Below are 20,050 nucleotides of genomic sequence, written 5' to 3'. Positions count from 1 at the left end.
GCGCCTAAGCACTACAAGCATCATATTATTTGGTCTAAACCAATCACGATTGTGGAAAGAATAAACTATTGGATCAGCGGCTTCTCTTTTATAAGAGAGCACCGCGGCGGGAAAAAGAGCACCGCGGCCTCTCTTGTGTTGCTTGCTGCACCAATTCCTTGCCCCTTGTCCTGATCAGCACACACCCAACGATCGTGAGGTCAACTCTTCTGAGAGGAATCGATCGGAGCAGAGGCTATGGCGGAGACGGTGTTGAGCATGGCGAGGACCGTGCTGCGCAGCGCCGTCGGTATGGCCGCGTCGGCCGCTGCCGCCGAGATGGGTCTCCTCGTCGGCGTGCGGAAGGATATCTGGTATGTTAATTCGATCGCATCCGATGGATGTGACGACCTCCTCCCGCTGCTTCCCTGGTTCAGGGGTCATATATATCTGTCATGCACATGCATCGAGCAATTTGCTACAAATATTCGGTGGATCCATTGTATATGTATAGTACTCCCTCTGTTTTCATTTACTTCGCATATCAGCTTTATCTAATTTGATTTCAAGTCAAAGCGCGCTTTTTTTAGGATTTTCAGTCCTTTTACCTTTCATAACCTCTCCTTTTCTTTTTACTTTTGCGCCAAGGATAAGGGAACTGATAAAAAAAACTGGCTTGGCTGGTACATCAAGCATATGACATATTGAGTCAAACTCTATAAACTTTGATCAAGTTTACAAAAAAATATATTAACATCCACAATACCAAATCAATATAATTAGAATCATCCTTCAACGTATTTTCATATCATATAAATTTATTATCATGAAAGTTTAAATTGTTTCGATAAATTTGGTCAAACTTTATAAAGTTTGACTTGCGTCCGAGCTAATATGTGGAGTAAGTAAAAACGGAGGGAGTATCGAGCATCATGCAGCTTTAGGCACTAGTTTCATGGAGTCTTTTCCCTTTTCCTGAGGGGATGCACATCCAGTGGTGCACAGAACCTCTAAATTTTAATGAATACACATTCTACATAATTAATAAATCGGTGACACTAACTAACTTATTTTTCTCAAAATGTAACTAAGCATGAGAAAATATGTTTTCCATTCTATTATGCAGTTTTATTTTTAATAAATATTTTATAAATAAATTATATGTATTTCCAGTTTCAGTTCTCAGCCTATGTAACTAAAAATGTAATCTTCACTATCCTATTTCTCTCAACATTCAAACAAAACATAGAAACATGTATCCATATGCATGCGGAAAGTTCCACTCAACATGCAACCATGTGTGTTTCCGTTCTACAATGCTCTTTATATTTTAAAAAAGAGTTTACAAGTAAACAATAATAAATAAAGTAAATTATACTTATTTTTAGTTTTAGTTATCCTATCATAAATTTAAATATTCTATTTCATACAACCAAAAATCTCATTAAAATAGGTTGCAACCAATTTCTGCAGCAACGCATGCGCATGGAATATCATCTAGTATTATTAATCCATTAACATATTTGTTTCAACAAGCAAACATGTCACCTCAACATGTAATCATGCATGGAAAAGATTTTCCATTCAACTATGCTACTTATATATAGAAAAAATGTATAATTATACAATAATTAAATATATTATATAATATGTATTTCCATCTGGGTTCTTATATTATAATATAAATTCATGTTTAATACAATAAAATATGATTAAATTATATTTCAATAATTTTGAATAGCAATGCATCGGGTATCATCGGGTTTTACTAGCAAGATGGTATTTCTTTTTGGACGACGATAAATGCCACACGTGTGGGCGTTAAGGGGTCTGCCCACACGTTTTGTGTGGTGTCTAAGACGAACAGCCCACACGCCTACGTGTGGGCAAAATAACTAGCGCCCACACGCCTGTTTTTTTCCTTGCGATCTTCTCTCACACGCCTACGTGTGGGCAAAATGCATAACACCCACACGACTTCTCTCAGCCACCTACCTCACGGTCCCGCACGCCCCGCGTGATAGTCACCACGCGTCCCTGCAGTTGCCATTGTCCGGATCCTCTTCAATGTCCGTTTAACTACTGTTGCCATGTCGCTGAACTACAGTTGCCATGGTTGCTCAACTGCAGTTGCCATCTCAGGTCAAAGTGCCAGATGCCATTTTGAACAACTGCAGCTGTTGCCATGTATGGTCTGATTTATTATAGTTGCCATGATTCGAAAACTTTAGAGGTTGCCACCTACTAACACTAAGCAGTTGCCATGTATGATCTGGTTTACTATAGTTGACATGATTTGAAAACCTTAGGAGTTGTCATCTACTAACACTAGGCAGTTGCCGTATAGCACTACAAAAAGACATGGCAAAACAACATGTTCGGGTAAATGATGGAGTTGCCATCTGCGTACAAGCACACTAGGGCAGTTGCCGTGTACCCTGCAAAACACATGGCAACTGACATGTTCGCGTAAAAAAAAGAGAGTTGCCATATACTTACAAGCACGCTAGGGCAATTGCCATGTACACTGCAAAACGCATGGCAACTGGCAGCTTGGGTGTGGATAGAGGAGACGGGCGTGTGGACGAGATGGCAAATGCCCACACACCAACCCTTATGCGTGAGTGAAAACTGGCGTGTGGGCGAACTGCTAAACGCTCACACACCGGCCCCTCTGTGTGGTGAAACGAACGTGTTGGCGACCGAGTGAATGCCCACACACCAGCCCAGTCCTACGTGGCACCACAAACATGTCAAAATTCGTGCACCCACAAACAGACGCGGATCCACGCGTGTGGGCGAGATGCAAACGCCCACACATGTGGGAGTTAGTGTTTCCGTTCTTTTTTTGTATTACTTAGTACCCACCCTAACAAACTTCTTTGTCGAAATGACCAAAATAGTTGGGATCATAGCTGAAAGCTTGAGAGAGCAAAATTACGTAGCTCACCACGACTAATATAATAACCCCGACTTGTGTATGTTCACCCACAAAAAATTTATGTGCATGAATGTCTATTTTATTTGAAAATAAAATAAAATTCTTGCATTTACATTTTCTTAGGAAAATAAAATGATGAATTTATGAATCAAACTCATGACCTACCGGAGTAGTGCAAAAAAGCATCCAAATCTAATATAAAAGTTCACCCGTAGTACAAAGCACCACAAACACTAAATTACATTGAGCTCCCTAGACGACAGAACGGCCACCATTGCCGCTAGAACGAGCCGCCGATGCGCCGCTGTCGCCGCTCCACTATCGGAGCAAGCCCGACATTGTAACGGCAGTAGAGAAGGTTTCATGCACATATCCCAAAGGACTAGTGTCCTGGAGCCGCTATCGCTGCCGTTGAACCCTTGAATCCATATTAAGTGCGTGACACCAGATCTCGCTGCTGCACACGCACGACAAGAAATCCTAACCACACCATCCCAAGCAGATGACAAGAATTTACATCGTAGCTCTATCGATGTCGTCCAGACGGATGAACTTAAGGAGGATTGAAGTCTGAAAGACCAACTTGAAGAAGAAGCGTGGCCGTCTGCCCAAATGTTGCAAGGTCTAAAGGTACCCTAATTTAAACTATTGTGCAGAGCTGAGGCACCGAGATTCTCCTCCTCGCCACCGGTGGCCGGAGCGACAAACAGAGGGAGGCGAATCCGTGGGCCCAACAGTGGATCTTGGAGGGGAGGTATATGCCCTAGCCGCTACTTGGGGAAATGAAACACTTTGATCAATTGTTGCCCTAGATCTAAGGGAAACTACAACGGCATGCACCAAAATGCCCCTAAATGTACCGATGGTGCTGATCAAACACTTTTTAGCTTTCAACGATGTGCAGCAAACGTTCGTGTACCAACTCGAATGTCTGAATTCCTACAAAACCAAACCAAACCTGGGGGAGCTTTGTGGGAGTCCGCACAACCTGCTTGCCTACTGTGAGTTGGACCACATGTCCTCACATGCCATGTGCTTTTTTCACTAGATCCGTCTGGACCATCCTGCTGTCCAGATTTGATGCATACAGTTGGACGACCGGCTCCCCTACCGCTGTCCGTGGACACAGCTGATCGTGTCTGCGGACATTCAATGTGTCTGATTTGATGTACACCGTTGGTGATGTCCTAAGTTGGTGATACACTACTCCAAAAAATACTTTGTTTATCAGTCACCACTGAGGCCCATCAGTAATACTTCTCACCATTGGCGGGCGACTAGGTGCCCTTGAGTAGTGAATCTAACAGAAGGTGCTGTTTTAGCAGAAAAGTCACCACTCTGCCACCAACGGAAATGAAAAGAGGCCAGTCATTAGTGACATTGTTACTACTACGGCCATGACTCTACTAGCCATCTCATGGTCTGCCAATGGTGAGACATACATCACTGACAGGTTGCATTATGGGTAATAAGTGATCATTCCCTTGCCATCGTCAAGGTCCAATAAGTTTGAACTAAACACTCGTGGCCACACAAAAATTTACAACCCATTAAAATCAGCCCCTTAAGGATGTGTTTGGTTGAGCTTTTGCAGCCAACTTCTGGTTTTTGTAGTATTTACCCATGTTTGCCACTCGCAAGTGAAAAACGATTGGACCTATTCCTCCCGAGCGAGACATCCAGCACAAGGTGCAGGCCACCCCTCGTTCTCCCCATCCACCAGAGCCGCAGCAAAATGATCGTTCAATTTCCTACAAATGTACATATCGTTGCTTTACGGTCAATTAGCATATAAATATATTCACTCAGGCCCTAGGGGCATTACAGATAATTCACAGCTAATACAGTTTCACAGTCATTTCAACCAAACAGCCTCCAGCTTTTCTATAGCAGCATTTTTACAGCAGCTTTTCCACGACAACTTTCCAGAATTTGTAGCTCAACCAAACACAACCTAAGTTCCATCTCCACCGTTCGTTGTATTGGGTTTTCACACCTCTAATAGGTATATTGATATATGTGTGCTCAATATTTTTGCGAGGGTTTATTTTTTTCGTTTTCTGAAGTTTTTCAACTATGTTTTTTCAAATTCTCACATGCATATGTGTGTGTGTGTGTGTGTGTGTGTGTGTGCGTGTGTGTGTGTGTGTGTGTGACTTTTATTGATTGTTTTGTGTGCACAAATGTACAATACCATAAGCATTCTTTTATATATTTTAATCCTAACTCGACAGGTTCATCAAAGATGAGCTAGAAACAATCCAGGCGTTCTTAGAGGTCGCTGAAGCAATAAAGAAAAAAGACGCGCTACTGAAGGTGTGGGCGAAGCAAGTAAGGGATCTATCCTATAATATTGAAGACTGCCTTAGTGAATTCATGGTGCATGTGGGAAGCCAAAGCTTGGCACAACGTCTCACAAAGCTAAAAGATCGCCATGAGATCGCCATGCGGATCCGCGATCTTAAATCAAGAGTTGAAGAAGTAAGTATTAGGAACACACGCTATAGCTTTATCAAGATGGAGGCTGTGAACAACATTGAAGAGGTCAATTCCTACAAAGAAGATGTTCGTAGTCACTCGGCTAACAATATTGATGAAACAGAACTTGTGGGCTTCTCCAAGCCCAAGGTGGAGCTGATTAAGCTAATGGATGTCAACACCGCAGAAGGTAATGCCAAGGTAATATGTGTTGTTGGCATGGGTGGTTTAGGCAAGACTACTCTTGCAAGGAAAATATATGATAGTGAGGAAGATATTGTAAAGAAATTCCCATCTCGTGCTTGGATCACAGTTTCACAGTCATTTAACAAGATAGGTGTGCTCAAGGATATGATCAACCAACTTTTGGGTGGAGATTCGCTAAAGATATGCTTGAATGGACTTGAAGGGAAGGTTGTGCAAGTAGAGGACCTTACCAAGTACCTCACAACATGGTTGAAGTATAACAGGTACTTTATTATTCTTGATGACTTGTGGACCATTGATGCTTGGAAGTGGATCAATGATATTGTTTTCTCTGGTAGTAATATTAAAGGTAGTCGGATAATAGTAACAACAAGGGATATCGGCCTAGCAAAGGAGTGCACACTTGAATCCCTTATCTACCATCTTAAACCTCTAGAGCCAGTTGATGCCACAACATTGCTCCTAAGAAAGAGTAGGAGAACACATGAGGACATGGGGAAAGATGAGAACTTCAAGGACATAGTTGAACAACTAGTTAAAAAGTGTGGTTGCCTACCACTAGCTGTGCTTACAATAGGAGGTATTCTTGCGACTAAAAGGTTAGGTGATTGGGAATTTGTCTATAACCAGCTTCCATCTGAGCTCGAGAGCAACCCTAGCCTCGAAGTAATGAGGAGGATGGTTACTCTGAGCTATAGTCACTTGCCTTCTCATCTTAAGTCATGCTTTTTGTACTTAAGCATCTTTCCCGAGGACTATGAAATCAAAAGAAGGCGTCTAATAGAGAGATGGATAGCAGAGGGGTTTGTTAAATCCAGGGTTGGGTGGAACATTGAGGATGTTGGAAAAAGCTACTTTAATGAGTTAATCAATCGAAGCATGATTGAGCCATCAAGGGTGAGCATAGAAGGAAATGTTAAGAGTTGTAGAGTTCATGATATCATGCGTGATGTCATGGTGTCAATTTCAAGAGATGAAAATTTTGTGTACTTGGCTGGAGAAAATGTAACCAGTGTAGCAGAGAACTTCCGGCATGTAGCATTCCATGGTAGAAGCAACAATGATTTAGGCATGGACTGGTGCCATGTTCGGTCATTAACAATGTTTAGTGAGAGACCCAAAGAGCTACCACCTTCACTTTGTTCACCCAACTTGAGAATGCTTAGAGCTTTGGATCTAGAAGGTGCTCAATTTAGAGTAACAGAGAAAGATATCAGCAACATAGGAGTACTGCGCCACTTGAAATACGTGAATCTTTCGTATCCCAAAGGGTATTCAAATATTTATAAACTTCCAAGGTGTATAGGAAAATTACAAGGCTTGCAGATTTTGGACATACGAGACACTTATATTTCAACCCTCCCAGTTCAAGTCAGTAAACTCCGGAGTCTCCGTAGCCTTCGATGTTGCAAAAATAAAGTACATTCCAACTTTGGCCAACATAGCCCTAGTGAACAACTGGCAAAGATTAGGCCGCCACCTGTGCCAATGATAGTTACACCCGTATATGGTCCGCCCCAGGGTAACAGGGCCAAGGTGGTCTCTGGTGTACAAATGGCCTACTCTAGCCGTTGGTTTGAGTCACCGGGTGTGAGTTTGCCAAGAGGTATTGGAAACTTAAAGGAGTTACTTATACTAGAGGTGGTTGATATCACACGAACTAGTGGAAAAGCCGTTGAAGAGATGGGGGACCTTACACAGCTAAGAAAACTAAGCGTGGTAACACAAGGTGCCACCGACGAAAAGTGTAAGATACTTTGTGCAGCTATTCAGAAGCTCTCTTCACTGCGCTCTCTTCGCATCGAAGCTAATGGACGGGGTAGTGGCCATGGAACACTTGAGTGGCTGCATTTTGTTTTGTCTCCTCCACCCCTGCTGAAGACCCTGAACTTGGTTGGAAGTCTTGGAGCGGAGATGCCCGCTTGGGTGGGAAGTCTTATGCATTTGGTGAAGGTTTACTTTGAGTACAACCAGCTAAAGGAAGAAAGTAAAACCTTGCAAATACTAGGGGAACTGCCGAATCTCACTCTCTTTCGTCTTGGGTGGGATTCTTATGTTGGAGACAAGCTAGTCTTTAAAGCGGAAGCATTTCCAAGCCTGATGACACTTGATATATGGGGCCTTAATCAACCAAGACAGTTGGCTTTTGAGAAGGGCACCTCTCCTAAGCTGGAAAGGCTACAAATATCTGGAGTCTTGCTAAGATTGGGGATTATTGGTATCAAGCACCTTCCAAGTCTCAAGGAGATTGCCCTTGGAGACTTTGCTCACGTGGCGAATCTTGCCATGCTGCGAAATGAAGTGGACATACACCCGAACCGTCCCGTGCTGCGGCTGGCAGAGGGGCGGACCAGCCATGACCTTGGAAGGATCCCCAGAGGCTCCAATGTAGAAGTGATAGAAGAAAATGAAGAATTAGAACCACCCCAAATCCATGAGCCTGCAGAAACAGGAGATACCTCCTCGCAGACATCGACGAGTGGGAGCGACAGGTCAGCCTACTTCTCTCATTCAATTAAACTACTACTAGTACTGTAGTAGCCAAGTACTGAACTACTGATTTATGTGTCCTTGGTTGTTTGCCCTAACAGTGGAGGCGATGAACATGAGGATGTCCAAGGATCTAATGTTGTACGAGCAGACGAAACAGAGGAGGAATCAGCCCTCCTTCCTGAGACTGGTTCGGCAGGAGAGAGCTCACAACAAGAGGTGGTGGTGGCCATGCCGATATCGAATGTCAGGTCAGCTAATTTCTCTTCTATGACCCTTCGTCTTATAAAGGTTTACATAGGGAGTAAGTTTTTGTAATTCAACGTTCTCCCTCTTGTTGAGCCTAGTATATGTAATTATATATGTTTACTTGTTTACTTACTAAAATTCACCACATGCAATCTTGTTGGCCTTAACAGTGAAGGAGAAGCGTCTAATGTTGTACAAGTAGAAGAAACAGAGGAGGAGCCAGTCCTCCTTCCTGATATTGGTACGGCGGGAGAGAGCTCACAATCAGAGGTGGTGGAGGTCATGTCGACAATGGAAGTCAGGTAAGCTAATTTCTCTTCTGTCCTGTGCTAATAGAAAACTATCAACTGAGATGCTACATATGTACATTTTTGTAATTCAACATTCTCCCTCTTGTTGAGCCTAACAGCGAGATCAATGGCCAAGTGCATGTTGAATTTGAAGGCTTCTCTGTGGTGGAAGATGACGAAGATGATTTCTGCTCTTGCATTTCTGATGACCTGCAAGATAATCTTTCTGAGTGAATGCTGCTCAATTGTTTCTATTCGGCGATCATCACTGTACCCTCTGTCAATCGCCTTCAGGTCTTCAGCTCCGACAGCCTCCTGGTACCGATCTCTAAGACTCTAACTACAGCATTTAACCCTTTCTGTAGAGCAGAAGAACATCACAGTTTGTATTATTGGCGAGCAGAACAAAACATGGGTCAAAGCTGGAGCAGGGCATGATCAAATCAACAGTCATGTGGCAACGCAAAACCTACAACCTCAGTCCAAAATTAAGAGGGAGTATTTGTTTGCTGAGCATTTTCGTGCAAATGTACATCAACTTCTGGTATGTTATTTCTCTATGTTGTAAGCATTATACAGTGGTTACACAGTTTAAGACTTGTGCAAAATGCTGTTATGACAATTATGCATGCGCAACTTTCAGGCACCAATTTATTTATACTGGCTATGTTGCCTGAATCTCGCAATTAGCGCTGCTGCAGTCATTGCCAGTTCGGCTCAGAGAATTGGTGCCGGTGCTACCGTTGAAGATCGGAGCAGAAAATTGGTGCCTTGCTGATTTGACGTGCTATATATATATATGGATCACAATGAGATACCTAACTGGCACAACGCTCGCTCGGTGACTATCGAAGTGGCAGGGGACCTCGGTCTTGCCATGTCTGTTCAGCTTTTCAGCTTGCCCAGATAGTTAAGCGAATCACGGCGGCACATCATGATGTTCTAGCTTTAGCTTTAGCAATTTTCAGTAGAGGCTTTGTTTACATGTTGTAGTCTCTGTTTGTTTGCTGCCAGCGGCATGTCTCTCTTCTTGGCTATTTGTGGCTGAAGATGTGTTGATGCACGGCCGCTAGTGTACTGCAAATCCCGCAAACTGAATATCTAGACCATTTGGGCATCTCATCATACCATTTTGCGCTGTTAACATTGGACGGCAAACAGTGAGTTTTAGCGAGTGGCTGTTAATCGAACCGAACGACTGTTAATTTGCTCTATCAATGATGCATATTTTTTTTAGGCGTTTAAATTTACTTATGTGAAGCCTGAATGGCAGGAATTAGTTAATTAAGAAATTCGCTCATTGGGAGCTGTGGATTACATTTGTCAAAGGGCAACGGCTAATAATTTTCCAGAAGCAACGGACCAAGCCCCCACCCCGTTCACAAACCGACACGCTAATGACAAACCGTGTGGGCAACGGCTATTTTCAAGTGAGCCACAGCCGACCGGCGGGCGAGAAGGCCCCCGCGTCGTCCTCCACAGGGCGACTCGGGCGGCGGCGCATCTCGCGAAGCGCAGCGGCCTTCCCCCGGCTTCCCTCTCCCCCGCCGCCGCCCAACAGCCTCCGTCGGGCGAAGCCCGCGCGGATCCGGCCGCGGCGGGGCTCTGGCGCGCCGTAGCTGCTCGTCTTCGAGCAGGGGGCTCGTGTGGCGGCGGTGGTGCGTCGCTCCTCCGCGCGTGCCGTTCGTGCTCCGTGCGCGGTGGGAAGGGCGGCGGTGCTCGCGGCGGGCTGGTGCTGCGCCCCCTGCTCCGCGTCTGTGGGGCGCGTGCTGGCGCGTCGCCTCCCAGATCCGGCGCGGTGGCCCTGCCTGCCGTCCCTCCATCGGCGCGTGTGGCGAGCGGGGGGTCCCTCGGTTGTGGGGACGGCGTCTTTCTGCGGCAGAGTCATCTGCCTCGGCTGTGGACTGCCGCGCGCGGGCCTGGGTGTGCGCTGCCACCGGCGGCGGATCTGACGGTCTTTGCTCTCCCGCGAGCTAGAACTCGGAATGGGGTGTGGGTGAGCGCGCCGGGGTTCCACGCACGAGGTGTGCGGTCGGCTTGGCGTGAAAGCAGGTGCGGTTCTCGCTCGTCCCCGCTTCTCCCCCGATCTGGAGGCTTCGCATGGCGCGGCGGTCTTTGTTCATGGGCTGGCAGCGAGTACTTCCTCTGCTCTGTGGATTTGGCTCTAGGAGGACTAGCAGGCTACAGGTTTTTGGGGCGCGCACACTGCCGGCGTAAGGCCGGGCTCCGATTTCGGTCGTAGCCAACGACGGCAGTGCCTGTGGGCGCCGTCTCCTTGTTGAAGGCATCGTGGTGCAGTGTTCGTCTTCCCTCCTGTCTGCTCTGGAGGAAACTTTGGATCCCGGTCTCCCGGATCAGGCGATGGTGGCGCTCAACGTCACATTCCCTGCGTGGGCTTCGTCTTTGAGCTTGCCTTGCCTAGGGTGACTGGTGGCTCGAGGTGGTTCCGTTGGTGGCTCGTGGGGGCGATGGTGGCGGAGAAGTGGTGCTCTGTCTTCGTGATCTTGACTCGGCCATGCCCTGAAGTGGGGCTGGTTCTTTCATCGGAAGCCGGGGTTAGCGAGGTGTGGTCCTGTATTGGATCTCCTCGTTCCCATCTCTTCCCCTTTGGGGGGTTTGTTGGGTGGCGACCAGACGGCCAAAGTTCAAGGCACTTCGCCTTGTTTGGTCAGATGAAGATGAAAGTTGGTATCCTCCTTCAGGCTGGCTATGCTGATGAGGTTGAGGTGGTGGTGGTGCGGCCGGTTTGGGGTCGATGGTGGTTGGAGCCCTTCTTTGGCGGTGTTCTTCTTGTGTTCATGCTCCAGCGCTCTTCAGTGTGTCTCTGCTTGGCGATGTCAAGCGACTTCGTCGGTGTGCACACAGGTGTCGTGGCGTCGTCTCGGCCTCGCGCAACCTTTCGAATGTGCCCCGCAGCGCAGGTGGTGTTGCGGCGTTGTGCAGTCTCGGTTTCGCGGAGCCTTTCGATTGCGTCGATGGTACAGTGTCATCGGCTTGTCTGCTTGGCGATGCCGACTTTGCCTGCGGTACACAGGCGCCGTGACGCTGTCTCGGCCTCGCGTGACCTTTCAAAGGCACCCCCGACGCAGATGGTGTCGTGGCGTTGTGCAGTCTCGGTTGTGTTAGGCCTCCGATTGCGCCGATGGTGCAGTACCGTGGTTTTGTCTCGGCTGGCCAATGCCGTTCGATCTCACTGGTGGAGCTTCGTGTTGTGTCGGGGCGTGTCTTCCCTCTTTGTTCTCCCCTGTTTATATGTTGTGGTGTGTGTTGTTTTGCTTTATCTCTTCTTCTCCTTTGCCCCCCCCCCCCCCCCCCCCCCCCCCCCCCCCCCCCCCCCCTAATCTGTTCACCTTAACCCATCCCTGCAAAAGGCTGGGAGCCTTTTATAGGCAAAATGAAACATTAAGGTGGGAGTTCCTCCCCCCCCCCCCCCCCCCCCCCGCGTTTGAAAATTTCAAAAAAAAAAAACCAAACCGTGCAAACCGTGTGCGATGGCGTGATCTAGCTGCTGGTGGATTATGAAGAGTGTCTTTGGATCTGCTGCTATGTGGACCTCATGTTAATTTCGTAATAACTTGTGCTTAAGGAAAGAGCTGGGGAAGCATCACGGGGGTCTGGAGCGACATGAGCAAGGAGCTACATCAGCGGAGACCTTTATGCAGGCCCTCACACTCCGTGTCATATTGGACTGAAACCTGCGCATCCTAATCGATAACAAACAGCACAAATTGCTGAGGATTGTTTGGTTGGTGAACCTGTCGCAGCCCGCGCCGCTACCTGACGACCGAGCACCAACTGGTCTCGGGACACTTGTGCTAAATTTGCAGTGCAATTCTTTCAAACTGAATTAGTTTGATTTTTCATATACGTAGATGCAATACCAGGGTCGAGCTCTGTTTCGAACAGACTTTGCAGTTCCAGTTTGGTCGCACACACAAAGCTGGATCTCTTAGCGATTAGCACTCCTCTCGTACCTGGTCACCTGGTTTAATTCTCGTCGGTGATCCCCTCTTGCCGCCAAGTCAGCTCACTAGTTCGTTGCAAACTAAAAGATCATATGTAGTACTAGCACGTATTAGTTGGGATGTGATCCGACTTCACGTTCTGCCATGCATGTGCTTTCGTTGACATGCCGTCGTTTTCGAGGCCTAGACCAATTTGACGCGATCTCTATCTCTGCTGTATACGATGTGGAAGATTAAATAAGCAAGTACGTACACTACCGGCAGCTGCTAGCTAGTTGCATCGTCTCGTCTCCGTAATCCAAGTCGATCGTACTGCTGGAGTAATAATCAAGATGCTGATCCAAAAAGGAGCTACCAAATGACAAAGTTTATGTGTAGCAGCAAGCCACTTGAGCAAGATGAGTATTAGTATTTGTTAAACAGGATGCTTACTTAGCTAGTTGAGCTCACCGACCATCGTTGAATTAATGAAGCCTGCCATTTCGGGCATCGATCGTCGTGGTTACGGTGGACTGCATGATATTAATCATCTCGATTTGTGTAAGCACGTGGTTAGATCCGCTTTGACCGCCTAATTGAGTGGCCTTTTTACAGAAGGAAGCTTCCTAAGCTATGTGTGTTACCGTTGATCAAAACTATTACAGTTATCGCTGTGGTACTCGTATACATTTCTTCTTTCAGTTATCATTAGAAAGGAAACATCTCTAGGTTTCGGTATAAGAGCACTGCAAACTGGCCATGTTTGTGGCAGGACAAAGAGCAGACTGCAACCTTCTCTTTTCTGAGTGCACCTTGTCTCTGTCCACTACACACACAGAGCTAGCGACCGTGAGTTGTGAGCTCAATCAACTGTTGTGAGTTGATCACATTCGTCCGGACGGGGAGAATGGCGGAGACGGTTCTGAGCATGGCGAGGTCCATGCTGGGGGGCGCCATAAGCAAGGCCGCCTCTGCTGCTGCCGATGAGATGAGCCTCCTCATGGGTGTGCGCAAGGATATCTGGTACACTACCGGAATCGCCCCCTACGCCGACGGCCAGGGCCGTCAGCATAGGCCTGAGTCCCGTCGGGATAGACCTATGCCGACGGCCCCCGTCGGCATAGGACCGTTGGCAACATATGCGTCGGCACAGCCAGGGAGTCTGTCGGCATAGAAAAGCCGTCGGCATATATGATACACCGACGGGGGCCGTACATCTATGCCGACGGCCCTGGCCGTCGGCAACTATCACGCCTAACGACGGCCGCCGTCAAGTCTGCCCAACGAACGGTCGCCACGTGGCACCACTATGCCGACGGCCTAGCCGTCGGCTTACCGTCGGCATAGGTGTGCCACGTGGCGACCAGCCGCTGCTCTAGGACCAGGGCTATGCCGACGGCCTGGCCGTCGGCATAATTTGGAACTAACCGACGGCCAAGCCGTCGGCATAGTCCTTCATACAGAGCTCCCAGTAGCTGACACGTGGGCGCCTATGCCGACGGCCTAGCCGTCGGCATAGTTTTTGAACTAAGCCGACGGCTAGGCCGTCGGCATAGGCGCCCACGTGTCAGCTACTGGGAGCTCACGCTAGCCCTATGCCGATGGCCTAGCCGTCGGCATAGTTTGCTTTTGTTTTTTTTTTCTGTTTGTTTTCAGATCAATTCAATTCAAACAGCAGCACATATCAGCAGATATATATGATGAGATAGACATATAAAACACAACGGGATATCATCCGGCACCATCACAACAATATATGCATAAGCATCATCACACACAAGTCTCTAAATGAACATCATCACAACCAACATAAGCATATAGAGAAGCACACAAGTCATCTAAATGATCATCACCACACACAAGTCATCTCAAGCATCATCACCACACTAGGATCATCGAGAACCGCGGAGGTCGTCACCGCCAAGACAGCCAAAGCCCAGGTCGTCACTGCTAGCGGCAGCGCTACCGCCAAGACCGCCTCCGCCTCCGCCTCCGTGGATCGGAGTGGTCGGGCTCCGTGTCTTTGGAGTGCTGCGAAGACCACCGCCAACGTAGATCCACATGTTCCCTGGATGTTGAAAAGACATATGCACGGGATATATGACTGTGTTGAAAGGCATGACATGCTTTGGGTGAATAGATTGGGGATGAACTAACCGGCGAGGGGCCAGCGTTCTGTGCCACAAACTCTCATCAGCACTGGTTGTGCTAGAGGGCATTGTCCTGGAGGGAACTGAGGACACCTGCCGGCCGCCATATCCTGAAAAGCCTGCTGCATCTGGCTATCCCTCTGCACTTGGTGTTCATAAAGCCTCTGATGCCACGCCATGGTCTCCTGGCGTGTGTACTCCATGTAGGCCTACGGTATGACATGATGGAACTCATAAAACTACTAAATGCGGAAAATGAAGTGAGCAATGAAGATAAGAGGGAAAATACTTACAGATTGTTGCTCCTGAAAGAGGGACTGTGTACTGGTCACTGGCTGGCTCGTGCGCTGGCTCAGGCTCGGGTCGATCCGACGAAGCTGTGTGTAGGAGATACTAGGAGTGATCACGGCATCGAGAACCGCCTCCCGACCGTGCTCCTTGGGCCCCATGCTCACCACCGCCCTGTCGTACAGAGGCGCCGCAATGGGGTCAGGTGTGTCAGGATGCAACTTCAGATACGCTTCGGAGTAGGCCTGCTTCCTCCCCGCGGTCTTCTTGCCGTAGTACTGGGGCTCGCCAGGCTTGGAGTCCTTCCGCGTATGGGCGATCTCCCACGCATGCATGTCTGAGAGCGGCCGCTTCAGTTTCTCCTCCTACACCACCAAACAGAGGTTAGTCATACATAAGAAAGTGATGGTAAATAGAAGAAGAAGAATGTTTAATGGGGTTAGTCATACATTAACTGCCTTGTGGAGATAGTGGTTTCGGTTTCCCTGAGCATGTACTCCCTCCGTCCCTCGGTTAGCCTTATTTTTGGTTCTCATAGCCGCCCAGGCTCCAGCCTCATCACACCAAAGATCCACCAATGCCGCCCAGGACTCGTCTTTTCCATAACACCAATTTGGACACACCTACATAATAAAAGCATAATGGCATGTAGGTGTGTCCAAATTGGTGTTATGGAAGCATAAAGCATAAAGCATAATGTACCACAAGGTAATGAAAGCATAATATATGAAAGCATAATGAAAAAAAATTATACTTACCGCCAAGAACTCGGGCCTCTCCAAGGTAATGCCCATCCTCCGCGCTTCTTCCTTGGTCATCTTCACACCAAGATAGTCGTGGTAGTATGTGGAGATGGCCACATAGCGCACCTCGTACTGCATCTGGCGGGCCTTCTTCTAGCATTGGCGCAGCACGATCTGGTCCGCTCTAGCCCTGTGCTCCGGAAGAACTCGATAGAATGTCTACAATCATGCATGAAACAAGAATGGAAGAAGCCATGAGTTAAATCATTCATGAAACTAGAATGGACTTGTGCTTCTGAAGAGAACTCACCCAGAAAGTAGTGATCACGGCCTTGGCATGGGTCTCATGGTCCGCGTGGTGGGCCGCTTCCCAGTGGTCCCAGCTCGTGGCCAAAACCCGACGGTCTGGCTGCCTGACTGGATCAGGACAGTACAACCCCGGCCAATATAACTTCAGCAAGACGGTGATGAGGCCGTTGGGAATACGGACCCCTTTAGAATATATCCAGTTGCTGCAAAAGAATGAACTATTAGCATGTGACAAACAAAATAAATAACAACCGGAATAAGCATGTGACAAGCAAAATAATGAACCACTTACTCTTTTCCGTGGGCTCAATGAGCCACTTCTGCTCCTCAGTAGCAGGAACCTGCTTTGGTAGCTTTGCGTTGCCACGCAGCCACCCCTTTTGTCAACCCCCTTCCCGTCACCACCATCATCCCCGCCACCACCCTCCTCCTCGCCTGCCTCCCCCTCCCCAACCTCCTCCCACCTCCCTCCTCCTCCTCCTCCACCACCACCACCTCCTCCTCCTCCTCCTCCTCCTCCTCCTCCCTAGAGTGTACCTCACTAGAGGAGGGTACCTCACTAGAGGAGGGCCTCGAAGACAACACCCCTAAGTCGGTGAGGGTGCGCTCTTTCTGGCCGCGACCCCCTGTAGTGGCTCTCCCCCCAGCACCTCGTCCTCTAGAGGCTCTCCCCCCGCCCCCTCCTCCTCTAGGGGCACCTCTCCATCGACCTCCCTGTGAGGAGTCATCGCCAAGTAGCCGAGGGGGAGGATTACGTGCTCGACCACTCCGACTAGGCAGGCCGACGACCTTGCGTAGGAAACCCACGCCGTCGGCCTTCCCCTTGCCCATGTTCCACGAACCTGCATTGAAAAGAGAAAAAGCAATTAGTAAATTAATGAAATGAAGGAAAAGGCATGATAATAAACACATTAATAAAAATGCATAAAAAGGCATGTTCCTAAACTATAGAAAAAGATACTTGGAACATACATCTGCTAGAACCCATATGAATCATCATTGTTGTAACCTCTTTCTCGGTCCGTCTCATCATCACTATCAATCATATCATCTTCGTTGTCCGACGGAGGTGGAGGCTCTTCCTCGTCGTCAGCGTCTTCGCTTAACTTTTCTAGCATAAGTATGTCATTTTCATTGACAATGGTCTCACCATCATTCCGTGCATCGTCGACGTTTGGGTCCACATCATCATCACCCAATGGTCTAGCGTCATCGTTTGTAACCACATCATCATCATCATCATCAGGTTGCTCTTGATAGAAGACTCCCTCGTATGTCATGGGGTTAATGTTGTAGTAATCGTCTTCATTCGGGTCTGGTAGCTTACCATGTGGCGACACCTTGAACACAACTTCCCAACCCTTTAGATACACTCACTACTAGAAAAAGGGCTATAGATGGGATTGACACTAATGGCGCACCAGACAAGCGGTGCGCCATTAGTATATACTAATGGCGCACCACCTTCTGATACGCCATTAGAGTTGAAACTACTAATGGCGCACCTGGCCCAGGGTGCGCCATTAGTATCAAATTTTTTTTTAACTAGTGCGCCTGTCCAAACATACTAATGGCGCATCCAGACACAGTGCGCCATTACTAGTTGTAACTAGTAATGGCGCACCTGCCGGAAAGTGCGCCACTAATGTTGTTTTTTTATTATATTTTTTATTCCCTTTTTTGCAAAACTACTAATGGCGCACTGTGGGACAGTGCGCCATTAGTATGTTTTTTTTTGCAAAACTACTAATGGCGCACCACCAGAAGGTGCGCCATTAGTAACCTGGATTACTAATGGCGCATTTAGAGTTGGTGCGCCATTAGTATGTGGGCAGCAACAAGATATTTTGGACAGCCTCTCCTACCCACACTCACTTTCTCCCCACTTCATTCTCTCCACCTCCTCCTTGTCTCGGGTGCCTCCTCTTTTTCACCTCATTTCCACCATAGATTCATTCAATTTAAGTGGTTAAATTACCTTGTTTTGATAGGTAAGTAAGGGGGAAGCTATATTTATGTTGTTCTCCCTACAACAATGTGCACATGCACTTTTTATGGCCTAGCTAGATCTATGTATGTTCGTGGTGTTGCATATGTTTGTGGTGTTGCATATGTGTTTGTGTTTGGAGGTGTACCGGTATTTGAAATGCGATAGTTGCCAATATTTTGTCGAATGTTGATTCATTTCCGTTTCGGCGAGAATTTTGGCATTAAGCATTCTTTTTGGTCCTATTTTTAGGGAAAGTCATGCCAAAGTTTTTCTTGGTTCTAAAATATTGTTTTGCTCTACCCCGCAGGCGACCATGGTCCGCATGATGACCGAAGGCATCGTGAATAGGTTTTTGAGGTCCGCGAAGGCCGAGATGCTTCAAAAGAACGAGATGGAGATAAGATGTCCGTGTCGAAGATGCAAGCTGAAGAGCCTTATTGCGGACCCGGAATCCGGGCAGGTGCAGGACCACCTGCTCTTGCGTGGTTTCATGGATGGCTATCGGTGGCAAGGTGATGAAGATGACTACGAATTCGTCCATGGGGGTCGGGCAAGAAATGAGGAAGGGCAGCAAGACAAGCACCGCGGCTCGGGCGGGCGAGAAGACGAAGAATCCCCAGGAGATGATCACGACGGTGATGCTGTACACAGTCATCATGTAGAAGATGCAGGACATGATGATGAGGAAGATGCCGGAGCAGACGACGGGCATGATCATGAAGATGATGATGCCTGCGGAGCAGACGATGCTGGACCATCGATGGGCTGGGTGCAGGACCCTCATATTCAAGAGCTGCTTCTCAAGCAGACGGATAACGCAAGAGCTGCCGCCCGAGAGAAAGCCAAGATGGATCAACTTGAGTTAGACGCGGTTACTCCATTGTATGAAGGATGCAGGCCCGAGGATACCCGCCTGAAAGTAACGCTCATGGCTCTGGAGATGAAGGTAAAACACAAAATGACCGACGCATGCTTCGACGAGAACATGTCATTCTGGCACGAACGTCTTCCCAAGGGAACAAGTGCCCGACCAGTTTGGAGGAGGCGAAGAAAATCGTGTGTCCTCTGGATTTACCGCACGTGAAATACCATGTGCATGAACAATTGCATCATTTATCGGGACGAGCACGTGGAGTCTACCATATGTCCGGTGTGCGGCGTCACTCGATACAAGAAGAGGAAGAAAGCTCCTCGAAAAGTGGTGTGGTACTTTCCGATCACTCCTCGTCTGCAGCGGTATTTCGCGGACCCTAATGTAGCAAAGCTCCTGCGTTGGCACGCGGATAGGGAGGAGAAGAAGCGAGAAGATGACGCAAATGATCCGGAGATAGATAAAAAAGACAAGATGCTGAGTCACCCTAAGGATGCGAGCCAGTGGCAAGCGTTGAACTTCGAAGACCTAGAATTTGGGAACGATCCAAGGAACATCGTGCTGGGCGCGAGCACCGATGGAGTCAATCCGTTTGGCAGCCAGAGAAGCACACATAGCACTTGGCCTGTGTTTGTGTGGATGTACAACCTTCCCCCCTGGTTGTGCATGAAGAGGAAGTACATTCACATGAGTATGCTAATTGAAGGACCGAAACAACCAGGGAACGACATCAATCTGTATCTGGGGCTGCTGAAAGAGGAGCTTGACACGCTGTGGAAAACGCCAGCCAATACGTGGGATGCCACAGAGAAAGAATATTTCCCTATGAGAGCGGCGCTGCTCACGACGGTGCACGACTATCTCGGTTACGGATATGTCGCGGGGCAGGTGGTCCATGGATTTTCTGGATGCGTAGGGTGCATGGATGACACAACGTATCGCCAGCTAGATAGAGATCCCGGGTCTTCGAAAACCGTGTTCATGGGACATCGAAGGTGGCTTCGCGACGATGACCCATGGAGAAAACGCAAGGATCTATTCGATGGTGAAACCGAACCCCGAGGACGCCCGCGTACGAGGAGCGGCGAGGAAATAGACGAGCTGTTGAAAAATTGGAAAGA

General features: G+C 48.0%; 1 protein-coding gene and 1 pseudogene across 1 annotated transcript; both read left to right on the top strand.

Moving 5' to 3' along the window:
• Positions 1-99: 99 nt before the first annotated feature.
• Positions 100-8,952, top strand: LOC125524528 (putative disease resistance RPP13-like protein 3). The gene is made up of 5 exons (XM_048689571.1): positions 100-353; positions 5,155-8,097; positions 8,197-8,346; positions 8,515-8,646; positions 8,754-8,952. Exons 1-5 carry the CDS (start codon positions 238-240, stop codon positions 8,866-8,868), a joined length of 3,456 nt encoding a protein of 1,151 aa, XP_048545528.1. The 5' UTR covers positions 100-237; the 3' UTR covers positions 8,869-8,952.
• A 4,533-nt stretch (positions 8,953-13,485) lies between these two features.
• LOC125518163 overlaps positions 13,486-20,050 on the top strand; it is a 41,643-nt pseudogene continuing 35,078 nt past the window's right edge.

The sequence above is a fragment of the Triticum urartu genome, chromosome 7 (assembly GCF_003073215.2).
Source record: "Triticum urartu cultivar G1812 chromosome 7, Tu2.1, whole genome shotgun sequence".
NCBI classification, from domain to species: Eukaryota; Viridiplantae; Streptophyta; class Magnoliopsida; order Poales; family Poaceae; genus Triticum; species Triticum urartu.
The sequence above is the reverse complement of the archived record's forward strand: the minus strand, read 5'-3'. Positions and strand labels throughout refer to the sequence as shown.